Source organism: Anoplolepis gracilipes, chromosome 7 (genome assembly GCF_047496725.1).
Source record: "Anoplolepis gracilipes chromosome 7, ASM4749672v1, whole genome shotgun sequence".
In the NCBI taxonomy this organism is placed as follows: domain Eukaryota; kingdom Metazoa; phylum Arthropoda; class Insecta; order Hymenoptera; family Formicidae; genus Anoplolepis; species Anoplolepis gracilipes.
The window spans coordinates 4,364,018-4,381,886 of record NC_132976.1 but is presented as its reverse complement, the minus strand read 5'-3'; the positions used below and the strand labels follow the sequence as shown (position 1 = coordinate 4,381,886).

General features: G+C 31.2%; 3 protein-coding genes across 5 annotated transcripts in view; 1 reads left to right on the top strand and 2 right to left on the bottom strand.

Moving 5' to 3' along the window:
• The first annotated feature begins 758 nt into the window (after positions 1 to 758).
• The window catches only part of Syt7 (Synaptotagmin 7), a 169,701-nt gene continuing 152,590 nt past the window's right edge, over positions 759 to 17,869 (top strand). The window contains exon 1 of one of the 2 annotated variants that reach the window (XM_072896356.1): positions 759 to 1,261. The gene's annotated coding sequence lies outside the window, so the exon portion shown is untranslated. Of the gene's footprint in view, positions 1,262 to 12,423; positions 13,015 to 17,869 lie in introns of those variants that run through there. The other variant, XM_072896355.1, reaches the window with a different exon arrangement.
• Positions 1,820 to 3,339, bottom strand: LOC140667944 (cytochrome b-c1 complex subunit Rieske, mitochondrial). The gene is made up of 4 exons (XM_072896364.1): positions 3,210 to 3,339; positions 2,892 to 3,038; positions 2,546 to 2,723; positions 1,820 to 2,261 (listed from the first exon to the last, which is right to left on the bottom strand). The coding sequence occupies exons 1-4, from the start codon at positions 3,298 to 3,300 to the stop codon at positions 1,970 to 1,972; spliced, it is 708 nt and encodes a 235-aa protein (XP_072752465.1). The 5' UTR covers positions 3,301 to 3,339; the 3' UTR covers positions 1,820 to 1,969.
• Positions 3,283 to 8,094, bottom strand: LOC140667941 (vanin-like protein 1). Of its 2 annotated transcripts, none has more exons than XM_072896351.1 (8): positions 7,933 to 8,094; positions 5,975 to 6,045; positions 5,679 to 5,813; positions 5,399 to 5,545; positions 5,154 to 5,314; positions 4,865 to 5,079; positions 4,668 to 4,772; positions 3,283 to 4,559 (listed from the first exon to the last, which is right to left on the bottom strand). In XM_072896351.1, the coding sequence occupies exons 2-8, from the start codon at positions 6,032 to 6,034 to the stop codon at positions 3,859 to 3,861; spliced, it is 1,524 nt and encodes a 507-aa protein (XP_072752452.1). In that variant the 5' UTR covers positions 6,035 to 6,045; positions 7,933 to 8,094; the 3' UTR covers positions 3,283 to 3,858. The 2 variants fall into 2 exon arrangements, with proteins under 2 accessions (XP_072752452.1, XP_072752453.1); XM_072896352.1 differs by lacking the exon at positions 7,933 to 8,094 and adding an exon at positions 6,639 to 6,932.

Genomic DNA, 17,869 nt, shown 5'->3' with positions numbered 1-17,869 from the left:
AAAAAAAAAATTACATTTAATTTCTTCAATGAAAAGACATTAAATTGTAGTACATACAATAATTTTGCAGATGGTGAAATGTATAAAACTAATAAACTTTTCCAAAAAATTGACTATTTAAATAGAAAGACTTTAAATTTCTTGTTGTAAAAAAAGGGATGAATGTCAAATTAAAATTTTGTTAAAGCAAAATAATCTGATTAAAATTTCGTTCTTTGCTAAAATACCTACAAAGTTTAATAATTTATTCTGTAATTATTTTACATATAACTTAATGTCCAGTTTGACCTGCTCTATCCGCTCCAGAGAAGTGGAGCGGTAATTACCGGACATCCTATATATATGTATGTATATATATTATAAAATAATTTTAATAGTGTATATTTGTTGTTTAACATGTATTAAATGAAAAAGAAATCACGCATATCTAATAATATATAATGAAACACATTAAATAAATTCATGATATTTTCGTAAGTACCCGTAAGTAGAAGGTATTTTTCATTGTCACAGAGTCACAATTATGAATCTAGCACGGATAAGAACCAATCGATCATTTTACCATGAAAATTGATTTAGCTATATAATTCTGCCGGCTAGAAATTGACCTAGTTGGCGCTAGCGTACTACAGAGAAAAAGCGTCGTACAAAAGAGCGTGACGTAACTGTTCTCAGGCTTCTCTCTGATTCGCTGTTTCGATCGATACTATCGAAACGATATTGCGATTCTCGAAATATTGAATTGCGAGTAACGAAAGTGTGTGCCGGTAGCCGGTGGTGCTTTGCAATGCAGATCCGTAGTCTATTATTGTTTCGAAAGTTTTTCGCGATTATTATTGTTTAAAAGTGAATTTCGGGCGCGATTAAACGTCAAAAGAATATGTTGTAACGTTGATATACCGTGCACGATATCCGATATATGCCATTATCGCGATTTTGCAACGTTCTGTATGTATGTGTAGGTGTGTTAAGTGCTGGAATTTGGCCAAAAATAAACGTGTATTTCGCGTTACGTGTATTTTCGCCGAAATCTAAGTTTGAGCAAAATTAATTGTCGTGAGTTTTCGTCTTAACGTGAATATATCTAATGCGTATGTTGATATCGCGATTTCGGAAATATCGGTAACTGTGTGTGTGCGTGTGCGTGTGCGTGTCTGTGCTCGAATTCCATCAAAGACTTCTTCGCATATTTCGCCTTATTTTCTTGCCGAAGTGTGTTTTGTCGGAGCAAAAATGCAGTTAATTGCAGAATCATCGTTGGGTATGTATTTACATCATATTATATAATTACATACTATAAAAATGTATGCGCCTCATATATTATTGCAATTGAAATATCTAATTTGTTTAATTTATTTGAGAGCAACATGGTGTTAATTCCTTTATGAAAGATTATTAATTAAAAAATTTATTTATAATTAATTGATGATTTCTAATTTTTTATAAATATTAATATTAAATATTAATTAATTTATTATTTGTTATATTATATTTATTATATTTTATTATAATTATTATGTATTAATTAATTTTATTTATTATATTTATTTATTATTTATTTATTTATTATATTTATAATTTATTTATAATTAATTAAAAGTTTTTATTATCTGTGTATGAGAGATGAGGGAAAGAGACCTTCAAAAATATTCTTGTTCTATAAAATTTATAACATTTTTATATTAAAAAAATTAAGGTTTATTATTAATTATATTATTATAGAATAAAAATATTCTCTTTTTTTTAAATTTCTATAACCTTTTATAATATTCTTGAATTAAAAAAGCAATCTTTTTATTATTAATTACATATTATTGGAGAATGAAAAAAATTCTTTTACACATAATTTTCGATTTTGATCTTTGTGTGTCGTATCACAGGAAGGAGAAAAATTGTATTCCCTACAATAATGTCATGCTTATTTCTTAATATCTATTTTAATCTAAAAAAAAAAAAAAAAAAAAAAATATTATCCGAGAATGATATTGTTGTCGTTTATGAATTTATATTCGGGTATCTCCAAATTCGTTGGCGCCGGGCCTTTTCGGATACGGCCAGCTGCGTCAAAGTGTGAACCGTGACACGGGCAAAAAAAACCTCCTGGTATAATGCCGGCATTCGGAATCGGTACGCATCCTAAATGCGTGCAGATCCCCAACACGACCAGCCATTCTGGCCTTTTGACCCTATCGTCATCCGTTTCCGGGTCGCGTAGACTCGACAAACTCACGGCTCTTTCCTGCTCGATAATCGATCGAGACCTATAAATATTATTCTCGTTGGTCATCGCAAGTAAGGTCATCAACTTCATTGTGTGCGGAATATATATTATGAAAATGTAATGCATGTGGGTGTGAATTTAAAATAAAAACTTCTGATTAGTACATTGAATTCAAATAATGTTTAGTTAAATAATTATTAAATAAAAGCACAGAATATTTAATAATATGTTTTTAAAACAACAATTATTTAGAATTTGTTATCTTTGACTTTTATGCCTTCTTTGTTGTAATTATTTATTTGTACTCTAAGACTATACTTTTACCGGTGAAAGATAAAAACAGGTTTTCCGCGCCACTTAACGATCAATACTTTCCCTTCAGGTATATCATTTAATTTCACTTCTAATTGAGCTTCCGCCAATATATCTCGTGAAGGCGACAAAAAGAGTACATAATGTAATAGGTGAGATTTGAAACAATATAATCCAGCAACCCCGCCAGCTGAAAAAGCATCATAAATATATATATATATATATATATTTTACGGTTTCTGACTTTAGCAGATTTTTGTATATTATCGTAGAACAGACATATTTTTAATGAATGATACACAAACAAATCACTTTATAAAAAGTATAAATATCGTAACAAAATCTTTTTAAATCATACCGAAAGAGGCAACGCAGCTCAGAGCTTTACGTTTATCAGCACTTTCTGCAGCCGGTTTTTTAGGATCTTGCGTGGATTTTCGTCGATATTCTTCAAAATTAGGTCTCGGTATATCAGTATGGGCATATCTATACAACTTTTTGAGGTCTGAATCGAAATAATATGAAAACAAATATGTATATAAGGATTTTGTTATTTATCAAAGACAAAAGAAATTATATTCCATCATTTATTATGTAATTGTCAATAATAATAAATTTATAATAGAAAATATTCCAAAAATATACAAGAAGGTTAATATTTCATATAAATACTTACGATTTATTGAATATGGTTGTAGAAAGATTGATAGATATTTATTGTAATTCATGCTGAAGATATTAAGAATGTATTGCTTTGCCAAAGACATTTTTATTGGTAATAAAACATTATCGATACATTTATATATTAGCGCTTATTTGGGACGTACAAAGACGTTAAGTACCTGAAGTTTCATAAAACTTCTATATATCTTTTTTTCTCACTTCAACTGTCAATAATATAAAACAATAAATGAATTTATAAACATATTCATAGATGTTATAAACCAATATATTCATATTTATAAATGCAATAGTCCAGTTAATAAGAATTAGTATATATTATGATTTAATATGTTGCAGTACATTATACAAATATTTTGTTTTTAAATTTTAATACTTTTGATATAAAAAATTGAAATTAAAAAATTACATAGTAGCAAAAATTTAACAGTGAACTATTAAAGTTATTCAAAAAACATTAATAAATCTACAGACAAAAGATAATATTCCTAAATATATATATAAAATATATATATAAAACACATTTGATATATACAAGGATAGATGCATACAATACCATCGTGTATATAAATATAAATTACGACATCTAAATTACACACAATAGGTACAAACTCACTAATAACATTATCAAATAATGAATAGAATCAAAAAACTGCTCTACTTGCATTGCTCTTATCAAAGTATCTCGAATATATTCCAAACGTTGTTAGATTATTTGTATTGCTATTTAAGAGCATATTAATATGCACATGATCATCGTGAATATCTTCGTTATATGTCCAGGAGTTTTCGGAAAGCGGGATTAAATTTGACCGTAACGTGGATGGCATGACCAATATGTCCTTATAATTGTGAAACGTTGCCGCGATTTCAATGTTGCTGAATATTGTTTTTGATTCTTGTATAGAACAGCACGATGAGATCGAATCGTTTAAACATTGAATTATACCGCATACGCGTACGCCAGCTTCAACTGCACCATAAAGACGAATACCACTAAAAGCAACTAAACGATATTTTGTACTTGGATCTATTGTCGCAACTTCTATTTTAAAATCACAGCAGAAGGCATTCTTGCAGAGAGTCCGCGTGATATTTCCTTCCAAGAGAAGTGTTTCAAAGGCATTAATATTATCATGTAACAAGAACAATGTCTCGTCTGCCAATGTGTTGTCATATTTCTTTTCCCATAATTCCTCGCGTATACTCTCCTTTTTATAACCGTAATCTTTTTGATCGTGATAATCGTTTTTATTAAATTTACTTTTCTTTTTGGGTACTTCAAATACCAATATTTCTTCGTGTTCAGTGTTAGTAATTATTGCTTTACCTATTCCTTTACGACCTGTGTGATATATTATCTTGTACAGACATTTGTATGACAGATCTCTCTTATAAGAGATATAACGTAAGAGATATAAAATATAAAGATAAAAAATATAAATTCAATTACCTAAATAAATTCCACTACCAGAACTGCCAACGGCAGGTCTGTTATAACCAGAAGCTAAAAAGTTTACGTCTTCACTAAATGACCATCCTGCTTGTGTTTGTACAGCTAGAATAATTAATAATATACTGTTATATATATTTGTACTGTACGATATATTTGAAATTCAAACATTAAACAGGAACCAAATTATTATTTACCTGTTAAAAATGGTGTTTCAGAAAACCATGCTGTAGGAAACACAATGTCAGTAATTTGATGAAATCTTGTTAAATTTAGTGCAGGCTCATGAAATAATATATCAAAACAGGTGAAAGTTCCAAATTTTACTCCGAAATCAGTATCGAAAATTACTATTTCTGGTTCTGATGTCACACTAAATAGTTGTTCTCCAAAAAGATTCGTTTTACGATATCTATTTATCAGGTTAATTAGATATCAGTATGTTACATACGCACACATTGTTAATGATAATAAAGATAAAGATACCTGGCAATAATCTTTCCCGTGCGATCAAATGCGACATTGCTATTATAATAAAACATTTTGTCTTTTGGACATACATCTCCAGTGCAAGGCAGTTTCTCAGCAATATTGATTACCACATAGATTTTATTGTCTCTTGCAGCACACGATATCTTTTTCAATGCCTGTATATATTTTTTACAATAGTTAGAAATTTTGATTATTAATTTTACAGTATAAAAAAATCTCACAGTACACAAGATACATACATCACTGACTTGAACAGTATTGTTAATACAAGGCGTATAATTAGATGAAGCAGCAGGAATAATAGTTGTCCAATCTTGCATTTCTTCCCTTTTGGGTAAGTTAACTGTTGTTAATCCGTCTTCAGGGAAAACAATTATATCAGTATTCTAAAAAGAGGTATATTTAGATGCGTTAAATAACTTTTATATACAAAATGTGCATTAGCAATTATTTTGTGTTAAACTATATTAATCTCTTTAAATAAAATATTTAAAATTAATCTTTCTTAAAAATACTTACATTCATACTAGCTGTTTGAATGTGCTTGACGTATGCATCAGAATTTAGCTGTAAAGTCTCGCTACTATTTTTTGAATATCTTGGAGGATATTCTACTACAGCTGCTATATAAGTTGGTGAATCTGGTGTTGAGATCTATATACATAAAAAAGAATATATTTGTATGAAATATAGATATTTAATTTAGATATATGGATTTATATATAAATGAACAGGCTGTTTTAGAACCATATAGTTTAATATTGATATTAAAAATATGTTTAATTAGTAAATATACCAAAACTATTTATATTTACCTGATGCGATAGATGTGCACATGTTATTAGAAAACATATAGCAATCCATTGTTGATTCATGTTCGATGTCTCTATAAGGGAAGAAAAATTTAGTACTTAAATAATTTACAAGATTATGAATTAGAAACACTATACACATCTAAATAAAAAGAATTGGAATTATAGTATTTTAATAAAATCTTATAAAATAGAATATATATATATATAATAGGTTTTATAATAGAATCTTATAATATATAATTTTAATTTTGAAAGCTTATATAACTCAAGCTTTCAAAAATTTATATTAAATTGATTTTTGCTTTATTATTATTTAAATATTTTAATTTACAAAAAAAAAAAAAAAAAAAGAAAAATGTTTTATAATTGTAGAGTTATAAGTATTTTATTTCTTTGTCAAAAAATTTTGCTTTTATATTTGTATAATTATTGTGCAACATTTTATTTTGAAAAAGCTGACTAAAATAAAATTCATATACATAATATATACATAAATAATTTCTAATATTAAAATATTTGCACAACATTTTAGAAATTTTTGCAGATTATAGCTTATGAATTTGTGTTCTTGTCCTCTACTGACTCAAAATATTACGTATTTGTCTATTAACAACCATGTGTACATAACCAAAGAAAAAATAAATATCTCATTCTCTCTACATACTTCATTAAAGCATCTTTTATCAGCATGTCTAGTCAATAACACTTTTATTGCAAATAAGTTGGTTAGCAAAAGCATCATGTGTGTGTCAATATTGTGTACGGATACAAAAATATGCTACTCGCACGAATTCTCTAGGCACTCGTTAGGTAGACAACAGTTGACGCGCGTTACGTCATAAGATAGCCCGGATATTTTCAAAGTATATACAGGGTGTCCGGTAATTAGCGTCTCACCTCTCTAGGGCAGATAGAGCAGGTCAAATTAAACATAAAAGTTCTCTACCATTTTGCGATTTGCGCAATAATTATTAAAAATTATTAAAATATTAATTAAAGCGCTGAGCGTATGAGCGCGCGTCGCATATAGCGCCCAGCATACGCTGAGCGTTTTAAATTAATATTTTAATAATTATTGGGGAAATCGCAAAATGCTAGAAGACTTTTATGTTCAGTTTGACTTGCTCGAGCAGCCCTAGGAAGGTAGGGCGATTATTACCGGACATCCTGTATATATGTATGGGTTTATTTTTATTTGCACTGGACTCTGGACTGAACTGGCTGCACTAGTCCAGAGTTTATCTTTCTATTTTCAATGTGAAGAGAAAAAGATAAATTCTGAATTAGTGCAGCAAGTTCAGTGTAGAAATAAAAAATAAACCCGTAATAAATAGAAGGCAAGCAAAAGAAATAAAATAAAAGGTCTAAAATCAAAACGGAAGTATCATAAAAATTATTTCTTTTTTTTTTATTCAGAAAGAATAAAAGCTTCGTTATACTAATTGTTACATCGTAACTAATGCGCAACAAATAATGCGCAAAATTTGCAATTGTGATTATAAAAAATTATCATTGGGGGTGAAATTGAAAACGTTAATACATGTTACTCAATGCTCATAAACAGAAAGAATAATTACTTCCTTGCACGTGAATAATTACTTCTGTGTAATAAGACGATATTAGTATCACATCTGGTGTTTATGAAAGCACGTACTTATGAGCATATCATAGCTTGATTAAAAAGTAAGTAAAGTAATTAAAAAGTAATTAAAGAGAACGTCAGCTATATCGCTTCCAGGCAATTTTCTATTTTCAATGTTTAATAAAGCATTTTCGGGGATTTGCATTTACATGAAACCTTTCCCGTGAAATCTATTCGTAGAGAACGCGTTGACATTTTACACAGAAAGGATTTTCCCGCTATAAACTGACAATTAGAATAAATAAAAGTTTAGAACATATCTAATATCGCAAGGTAATGCGTTGTCGTTGAGAGAAATCGTGATAAATATAATTACCCGGTGAAATTCTTTGTCTGCACGTGACAAGAGTGAATATTTCGCATCTGGAGCGCAACGTTTTTACTGATGTACCCTGTGGCAGCTTTAAGATCCTTTCACGCTAACTTGGCCTTTTCTTCGAAGCGTTCTGGACGAATATCTCACAAAGACTGCTTCAGCTTTCCTTATCTTTATGTATATATATATATATCTTTATGTATATATATGTAGTATGCACATATATAATACGTGCTGTACACATCTATTCACACATTTTGTCTCTGGGAAAAAATAAATTTATCTGTGTGATTATACACAGGGTGACAGAAAAGGCAAAATTCGTAAAAATGTAAAAATACTACAATTTTTTTTTTTATATTTTGACTATTTTATATTTTATAATAGCTTGTTAAATGAAAAGACTCAAAGTTCAGGCTTGCATCGTAAACATCATGAATAAATAATTAAATGTAATCATTTATATCGTACGATCGTAGATGAATTAATGTTAAATATATTTTACACAATTGACCACATTTGAAATTCTTATAGCTTAAATATTATTTCGGAACTAAAGATTATTTTTTTCTTACGAAATTTATTCCTAAATTTAAATCGCTCTATATAGATAACTATAAGAATAATCAACATTGATTCACTATGATATCTCAGAATAGATACCGTTATATTTCTTTGCTTGATTTTTATAAAAACTACTAAGTGTAATTTATGCCTCTGCATTGATTTATATCATGGGTTTATATCATAACATGTGTTTTTATTTATTTCAAAATAACCGTTGTACATGTTATATAATATGATATCATTCCTGTACTTTTTTTCAAAGTCTGACACGTCGACTGTATTTCTCTGATAGGAAATTTTGGTGTTATCATTTAATCTTGTATAATCATGTTTCTATGTAATTAACAAAAGATTTAAGAGTATAACAGAGATAATGATTCAGAGATAATGAATTCTTACAATAAGATATTTTAGTTATATGATGTTTATTCACATAATAACACAAGATATTTTATTGTTATAAAAGTATGTATATATGTACGAGGAAAATTGTTGTACATATAGGAGGAAAAGAATGAAGATAAAAAAAATAATTTTAGGTGCAATTTTTATTAGAAAAAAATTATATCTTTATCTCTTATGTCTTTAAAGAAGCAATTCTAAATTTAAATATATATATTTATATTTAAATCTAGAATATCTTTTTTTATAGACATGAAAGATAAAGATATATATTTTTTCCAATAAAAATTGCATCCAAAATTATTTCTTCATTTAGTAATTATTATTTTACATAATTGAGAACCAACACGGATCAAAAACTTATTGTAGTTAATAAACTTTCTTCAAACTTACAAAGTAATGCTGATTTTATACATATATACATACATATATATCGCGTGGATTTTAATGGCTATTAATTTTGTGAATTCGCTAGATGGTAACTCGATAGATTTCCTTCCAAACACTTATTAGTTGCAACGGTTCGAATCTCGGATAGATATACAACCACTGTAAAATGTGTTACCATCACCAATGTACCGATTGTGAATCTAAAAGTATCCGCTCCGTGTGTGCGGTATAATCTTACAAAAATGAATATATATAGTACGGTATTTAAGTGCTCGAGAATCTCACAGTTTTCTGTTAATGTGAAAAGTCATAGGTTCATTTATTGTTCCAAACTGTCTAACAAATTTTCTCGGTTCGTTGAAATGATACTAAAGAGCAAAAAAGAAAAAGAATAAGAGCAAATTTTTAAATATTCAAATAAGAAAACATGTTAGCAGTAGCAGAAAAAAGGTGATTTTTTTTAAAAGTGAAAATAGTTGTTCAATTAACGAAAAAATCTACTATAACTTTAATTTAAAAGTCGATGAAATAGGAAATTATTTATTTAATTATTGCATTATTTTATTTATTAATGAAACGACATGAAAACTGTTTTTCCCTAATTTTTTTCCTTTATATAATAATGTCAATATATTCGTTATCAATCTATTTATGAAATGCTTTGCAAATAGTCAGAGCTCGGAGAGAAATACAATCGCGAATATTTTTTTTCTAACAAAAAAATTGTTTATTTTCTGTGATACATTCCATTAATAAATATTGATTTGATACACATCGTGTATTTTTTGTAGCATAACGTGATCCGTACTCATATTTAGCATGAATTTTAAATTTAATTTACTTAATGTGAAGATATAAAATTAAATAAAATATTAATAATAAATGAACCAGATGGTTAATATTAAATGTGTAATATAACCATGATCACTTATGGTACTCTTTTTGTATACGAATAGATAGCGCGATCGGAGTATCAATCTTGATCGGACTGATTGTTACGATTGTAATCCAAGTTTCGAAATTGTTTGATCTGTTGTATCAAGTTTGTTTAATTAGTGGTTTTAGAATGACCATGATTGATCCTGAGGGTTGTTAAGTATGAATCCGGTCTTATCCTAATGGATTGAATCTTGAGATATAAATGAGATAATCTGCCTACGATTACTTCTATATTCTCTTTCGCTTCATTACGTGATTAAAACAGGTTAAGAACTAATTCCATTTTATTCTTTGTAACTTTGATGCCTCTAAGCGTAAAAGAATTTTAAAGCAGCATCTCTTTTCATCTCGAGTATTGTCGACAAACACGATCTTCGTGATTTATCAGAGATCAATTAGGAAACCATTAATGGAAAGAAACTTGTTATGCAAGAAATATATTATTTATTACTAATTATTTGTTGTTTTATTGTTTTTATTATCTATATTATAATATTTTCATCTATTGTGTTGTTGAATATTATTTCTATTGTATTTATATATCTACATTATACACATTGTTCTCTTTATTTTATATTTTATTTTAGATAAAATACTTAAATGTCTTAATAAAATACTTATTAATAGTTGTGTATGTCTACTAAAAAAATTATTTATTTTGTAATTACTTATTTTTATTATATATTTTCTAACTACTTTACTTACTAACTGTCTTTATTATTTTAAGAAGTTTTAAGAAGTTTTAAAATGTTTTAAGATGTTTTAAAGAAAAAGTAATTTTAATTAATTAATTAATTCAATTAGTATATTCAATATGATGGCTTTTTTGTTCTTTTTAATTGTGACTATTTTTATTCTCAAAAATAATTTAATGTATTAAAATTATTATATATAAATACTTTTTTTGTAAATAAAGGTTTTTGGAGTTGAAGAATTTAAGAGAAAGGCTAAAGAATTTAATTAAGAATTTAAAGACAAAGATTTAAAAAATATAAAAATTTAGTTTAAAAAAAATAACAATATACTAAAAACTCAATACTTCTTTGTTCTAATGTTATGTATTGTAACTTTGGTTGAAGTACAAGTTACTAGGGATTTGAACTCTTTAATGAGACTTAAGAATCTAATATTAACATGGAAGAGAGTTAGTGTTTTGTGTGTGAAAAGTATTTAATAGTTAAATGCACTTGCTAAATTGTTGCATTGGAATATTTCGACGCTATAAACTTCTGTACTTTCGTTCAAATTAGCATAGTTCGATCAACTATATAGCAATCGCATTCGTTGGAGAGACTACAATATTTAGATTGTTCAATTCTTTCGGCATCGTCGGAATGTGAATGATAAATAGTTAAAATGTTCAATCTACTAATGTTTCAACAACGGGAAATAATAAATGCCAGATGGAATTACACCAGTAGAGAATCAAAATTAAAATATAACGATTAAATAATAATTGCACGCATTGCTAAAAAAAATTGAGTGTATAAGATAAAAATTTAATTATTAAAGAATTAATTTATATCAAATTAAATTATATGCTCTAATTGTAAAAACATGCAAGTGTAGGAAAAATTTAATTAATTCGGGAAACGTTCGTAGAACGTTGTGTGAATTTGCAAAAATTTTCCAAACTTTTTTTCATCTCTTCACGAAATATTAATTCAAAGAAAAAGCTCATTTTTAAAAAAGATTACTTTCAGTAACTTCGCGAAAACATGATTCCGTACGTCGTGCTATCCGATTTCTCACATTGGAGTTTACTGCATTTCAAAGTGCATAAGAAGATTTTACAGCAATCCTATACGTTGAAGTTTTCGATTCGGATGTTGTATGAAGTCACCGGAATCGAACGGATACGGTCATACGATTTCGCGTCGATTTTCCATTTCTCGCTTCTCTTATCTCAAGAGAGAGAGAGAGAGAGAGAGAGAGAGAGAGAGAGAGAGAGAGGAAGAAGGGAGGAGAAGGAGCCGTCGCAAGTGAAGCCTCGGGAGCGAACAAGTCGTGTGCAAGTGGCGCGGGGGTGTGGTGGCCCATAGGGTAGAGTAGGATAGGGTAGGTAGATAGGTAGGTAGGTAGGTAGCTCGCGAGGTGCCGTAGTTTGGCTGGTGCGCAGGTAGGGGTTGACCGCGCGCGCGGGGGCGCGTGGGGGTAGTAGCGAGCTCGTGAAAATCCATGGTGGGGACTCTCAGCCGTGAAGCAGCAGTGCGTCGCGACTCTAGCTGCCACGCGGTTGCCTATCAATCTATTCTCTCACAATCGGATCCCCCTTTCTTCCTCGTTAGTAATCAGTGAGACCGATCGTATTCATTGGTATCTGACCTTTTCTCCTTTTTCTGCTCTCTTTTTCTCTCATCCTCTCTCTCTCTCTCTCTCTCTCTCTCTCTCTCTCTCTCTCTCTCTCTCTATCTTTTCTCTCCCCTTTTATCTCTCTCTCTCTCTCTCTTTCTTTCTATTTATTTCATTCTCTTTCGCCTTCTCCTTTCTCTCTTCTATCTTCTATCTCCGCGAAAAAGGCTCCCACCATTCGGTCTGTCGTCATCGCGCTATCAAAGTCGGGTCTTTCTCTTTGGTCCCGGTAGCGTGTCGTCCTCGTCGGTCATGATACGCAGCGTGCCGTGGAGCGCCGCTTGAGTGTTTGCACACCAAGGTGTCGGCCGTGAAAAACGTGCACTCGCGCGGAGTGTGAACGCTCTGGTTCGCCCTCCAACGGCGGGCGAACCGCGTCCGGTGCCGCGTCACCCTCGCGCGTTTTTGTGGCGCACCGTGTACCCCATTTTCGTGAGTACCCTTCGATATTCTGAATTAATCCGCGCTAATAACCGGGGGTGCGCGAATACCCGATTATTCGTCAACCTTCGATCCAAACCTGCTCCAGTCCTGGAAAAAAGTCCTCGAATCCGAGTCGAGAAGAATGTCATCGCGGTGGAAAATGAGTTCCTGATTTTCAGAATAATTGAGGCTCTGTCGATACCTGAATAATTCGACAGTTATTTAAACTTACATGTCGGACGATTGAAAATTTATTCTGGATTCGACTGGAGCAAGTTCGTGTATAAGAGTGCCCGTGTGTCCCCGGTATATTAATGTATCGATGTTCATATTCGACGTATTCGGTACCGAGGGTGCTGAAGACCATATATTTTCCCGCGCTCAGCAACGATAAATTCAACATTTTACTACCGTTTTAATAATGTGTTCATACATAAATATATACATACGTGTACCATGTGTGAAGTATACTTACATTTTTTTAAATATAATTATGTACTTGCTCCTTCATGTGTTAAGCAAGTAAATGTCGCGGAAGGTCATTGAATATCGTATGTTGACCGGGTTTTTATAAAAAAAAGATTAAGTAAAAAATATATGGGCGTCCTTATCGCAAAATTTATAACGTCCCACGTACAAAACTAATTTGTCGCCGCTGGTGAAACCCCATTATTTGCGCACCAGTCTTTCAGGGTGCATTATTTATTATGACATCCTGTCGACAGAACTTTATTACCTTCAGGAAGTTTATTACGAGATGTACTCTTGATTAATGAACTTGAGCCATAATCTTGTCAACTGCTAAAGCAAGTGCATCGACAATGATAGCTCTTATAATTATGTATATTTTTTGTCTGTGCTTTTATTCTACTTTTATTATATATTATTTTTAAAAAAGAACTGTGTATGCGTGAACAAAATCATATCCGTCAAATTATTTTTTCAACGTCCTCCGCATTTTTGCATTATGAATAATTAATTTAATTAAAAAAGAGATACGAAATTATTTATCTATGAGAGAATTCAAATAAATTAATAATGTCGGATGAATCACGTTTTTGTAAGCAAAAGTATTAATTGTTACACGCGTTATTTTACGACGCACAATTTCATATTTATTATTATTATCATACGCAGAAATGTTAGTCCGTTTAAAATTGCGTATCGGAAAAATGGACTAGCCGACTTTTTCCCTTTTCTTCTAGGGGGGGGGGGAGGAGGGGAGACCTTTCGATAATCAGTTGAGGGAGATACGCGTAATGACATACTGTACATAATGGAGCGTGCAGACCATAACGATAAGAACGGCTATTTCATTTTGCCGTTCGATCGACGAGAGCGGATGCGAACACGTTTTTGTCACCGCCGTTGATGATTAGAGCCGCCTTCATTCGAGAACAACAAATCGATATTTTACACCATCGTACATGTCACCTTTTTATAGCGTATTTATTTTAAAAAGAGATATCCGCGGTTGACGCGCGCGTATTGTGAGCTGAGATGGAACGGACAAGATCGAGGGTCTCGATAAAAAGCTTTACGTAATATATTCACGGAATTAAAGCTTATCGCACTCCATCTCGCTGATATTTTATCTATCTATTTTTTTTTTTAATTTATACCTGCTGTGGTGAAGTTATCGTTGCATTTTTAGCAACTCGAAAGACGCGGAAAATTGTTCCGGTTGACGAATATGTTGTCTTTTTTAATACAATTATAGGAGTCAATAAATTACAAGAGTCAATTTTCTTAGAGTCGAGCAGAGAAAGAATATTGTCATAAATAATCTTATTAGATTTTAATATCTAATATTTTAGCAGTTCAAAAAGGCCGCTAATTAAAATTCCGATAAAATTAATTTTACTTGGACTCGAACGACAAATATTATTCCATCTGCTCACTTTTAATAAGTTATAATTTAAAAGTCTTTAGTGGCTCTATATTTTTGCTAACGATAATTGAATTTCATAAGAAATAATGTTACATGTATACTTTCTGTTACTGCTGATATTTAAAATGTGAACGGGAAGGAGAAACGATACGATGCTCGATAACCATGACGAATCACACCGACTGTGACAGTAAAACGCTATCTTTAATCGTAAATTTACAAATTTTAATTTTTCACTCAGAAAATGGGATATGCAATGCGAAAATGGCTTTAGTCACGCAATGAGAAAGAAATGAACCATACGTGTAGTTGCTTCGACAATTTTATGAATCTACATTTTAAACTTAATTTACGCAAAATTGCTATTCACGGGTGGATTATTTCAATCTCGCAGAGAATATTGTTGCTAAAAGTAGGTATTACATTGACGTATGTAGACGTATACATATATATATATATATATATACATATAGATCGTGGATAATTTTATCTTGCACTTAAAGGCGCGTAAGTTTCTCCCACGAAAGTTACGTGATACAAGTGTTTATTAATCGAGGGGATAATTCTGAATGAATCGTTGTGATGTCGTTGGTTGAAATTAATGGACCATGGAATTTTGCCAGTTTGCCTTGTTCAGACAAAATCTTCATTCCTCGAAACGTCTCTCTCTCTCTCTCTCTCTCTCTCTCTCTCTCTCTCTCTCATTCATTTAGCGTTAAATGTACGGTAGTAAACGATGTTGGTAAACTTTATTCTGAAAACCTCGCGACGAGGACATTGCCACTATATATGAAGAATTTTACGTTTCGCCGAATCATATTAAACTCGCAATTGGAATTTAAGAGAACGCGAAAGGGCTGCGGCTGACGTATGATGCATAAATAAATACAGACGAAAATCTCTAAGCGAGCGCAAACCAACGAAGTTGTTGCGCCGTCGCTCGGAGATTAAAGCCAGAATAATTGCCGTCTTGATATATATTCGGAATAACGTTGCGGAATACTAACAGGAAATTAAATAGCGAAGTAATCTGCGCGAGTCGAGTGGAGAAGCGCGAGAAAAAAAAAAAGAAAAAAATATATATTATATTTTATAACGCAAGAGAGGATAGGACGATCGTGCGCGCAATTATATGATATACCTGTCTGGCATTGTATCAAAACTAATCTCACTGAAATATTGTACTTATAATCCTTAAAATATCTTTTTGCATTACACTTTGCACGTGTAGCGCGCTATAGAAATAATCTTCGAGCTTTACATCGGACTTCTTTTTTTCTAAAGGGCTCTTTTAATCGCGATCAATGATTTTTTATGTCGATGATGTACAAATGATATTCCTATTCGGCGATTCTAGCGTTTGTTTAAAACCGCTGCGCGTAAATTAAACCGCTTAACCTCAGGCCGTAGAGCCGCAAACCAAGTTCTGCGGCAAATAAATCTACCGGAATCCCGATTTGACTTTTTGATCGATTAAATGGATGTTATTTCTAATTTTGTGCCAACGTATATATCTTGTCTTGTTCTTTTTTAGTCGTTTCACTACGTTTCTCGTCGTGTGCATCCTTTATGTCTGACTGAATATGTGGGACTATCCCTTGCGTGATTTCAAGGCCGAGAGCACGAAAATCATCTATAGTCCAATATTTATGTAGGTCAGGTACTTCTTGGTTGCTCTCTCGACAACCTGAAGAATCTTCATTAGACATCGTTATTACAGTACTCTCTTAAGCATATTTGACAGAGTACTTGATTAATAACTTGAATCGAGTTTCTCGGCAAACAAGTGCATCTTGGTGTATCGTGGAAAACTGTATCTCGAGAGCTTACTTTTTAAACTTAGAATTTGAGCGAATTAATTTGCAATAAAGTAGTTAAAAATAAAGTATATATAATCGATACAATTCTTTTTATATATTATATATCTGAAGATTTTTATTGAAATGGTACTTGAAGATTACGAATCTTTAAATATTTCTTATACGAAATGTGACAGATAGGCTGTTTTATTTTATTAAACTTGTACGTGGCATAAATTTTGCGAATACGTGAAGTATATAAATGATATAATAAATGAATCCAAGTGTCGACACTACGCTGCGTGACTGCCAATGGAGGTTACTTACACACCCCACTCTGTATGTGTCTATGTATGTGCCAAAGAGACTGAGAGGGGAAAGAGAAGGAGATTCGTGCAACAATAAAAGTATTTGTATCTCGAAAGGCAATGTATTTTGAGAGGATGTGTACAGAGTGTTTTGCATCGATCGCGTTATATTTTAACGGAAGGTTCTTCAATTTTTTATCGTGTGTATTAGCATGCGTCTCACATGTAACATATTGTTACTTGAAAATGGCATTTAATATATGTATAATTTTTATGCTTAAATATAATTATGAAAAAAAATCATGACGATTTAATTAAATTTATATACGCATTCCAAAGTTAATTAGCTTAAAGTTTTTTTTTTTTTTTTCTCAGTAAAAGTTCGAACGACGACAATTTTCGAGTACTTAGCGATTGAATATGGGCGCCTCCCGCGAGCCGAACTGTTCAAAGGAGAGCAGTTATGAATTACGATAAGACTAAACTTCTCACTTAACTTTAAGGGGAACTTTAATTTAATCGAATTTTAATTTGAAGCTCACTCGTAAAGACGTATATTACGTTGAATATTGGAAAATGATGGTGACGGATGGACTACTTTTCTTTACTCAAGTCATTAAAATTTAATAACATTAACGCGGGAGACACCTTCGTGTACTTGCAGCTTTTTTTTCTCAGCTAACAATAACCTGAATACATTTGTTTGTACATACATTTTGCGCGACATCGGTTCGGAGATCTATCACGATCTCGCATGTGTCATGTCACGTGCGCGAGTCTTACTTTGTCATCCATCAAACGATTCGCGCGTTAACTTCCAACGTGTATGCGTGTGTTTGTGTACGTACGTCGTATTGCGCGTAACA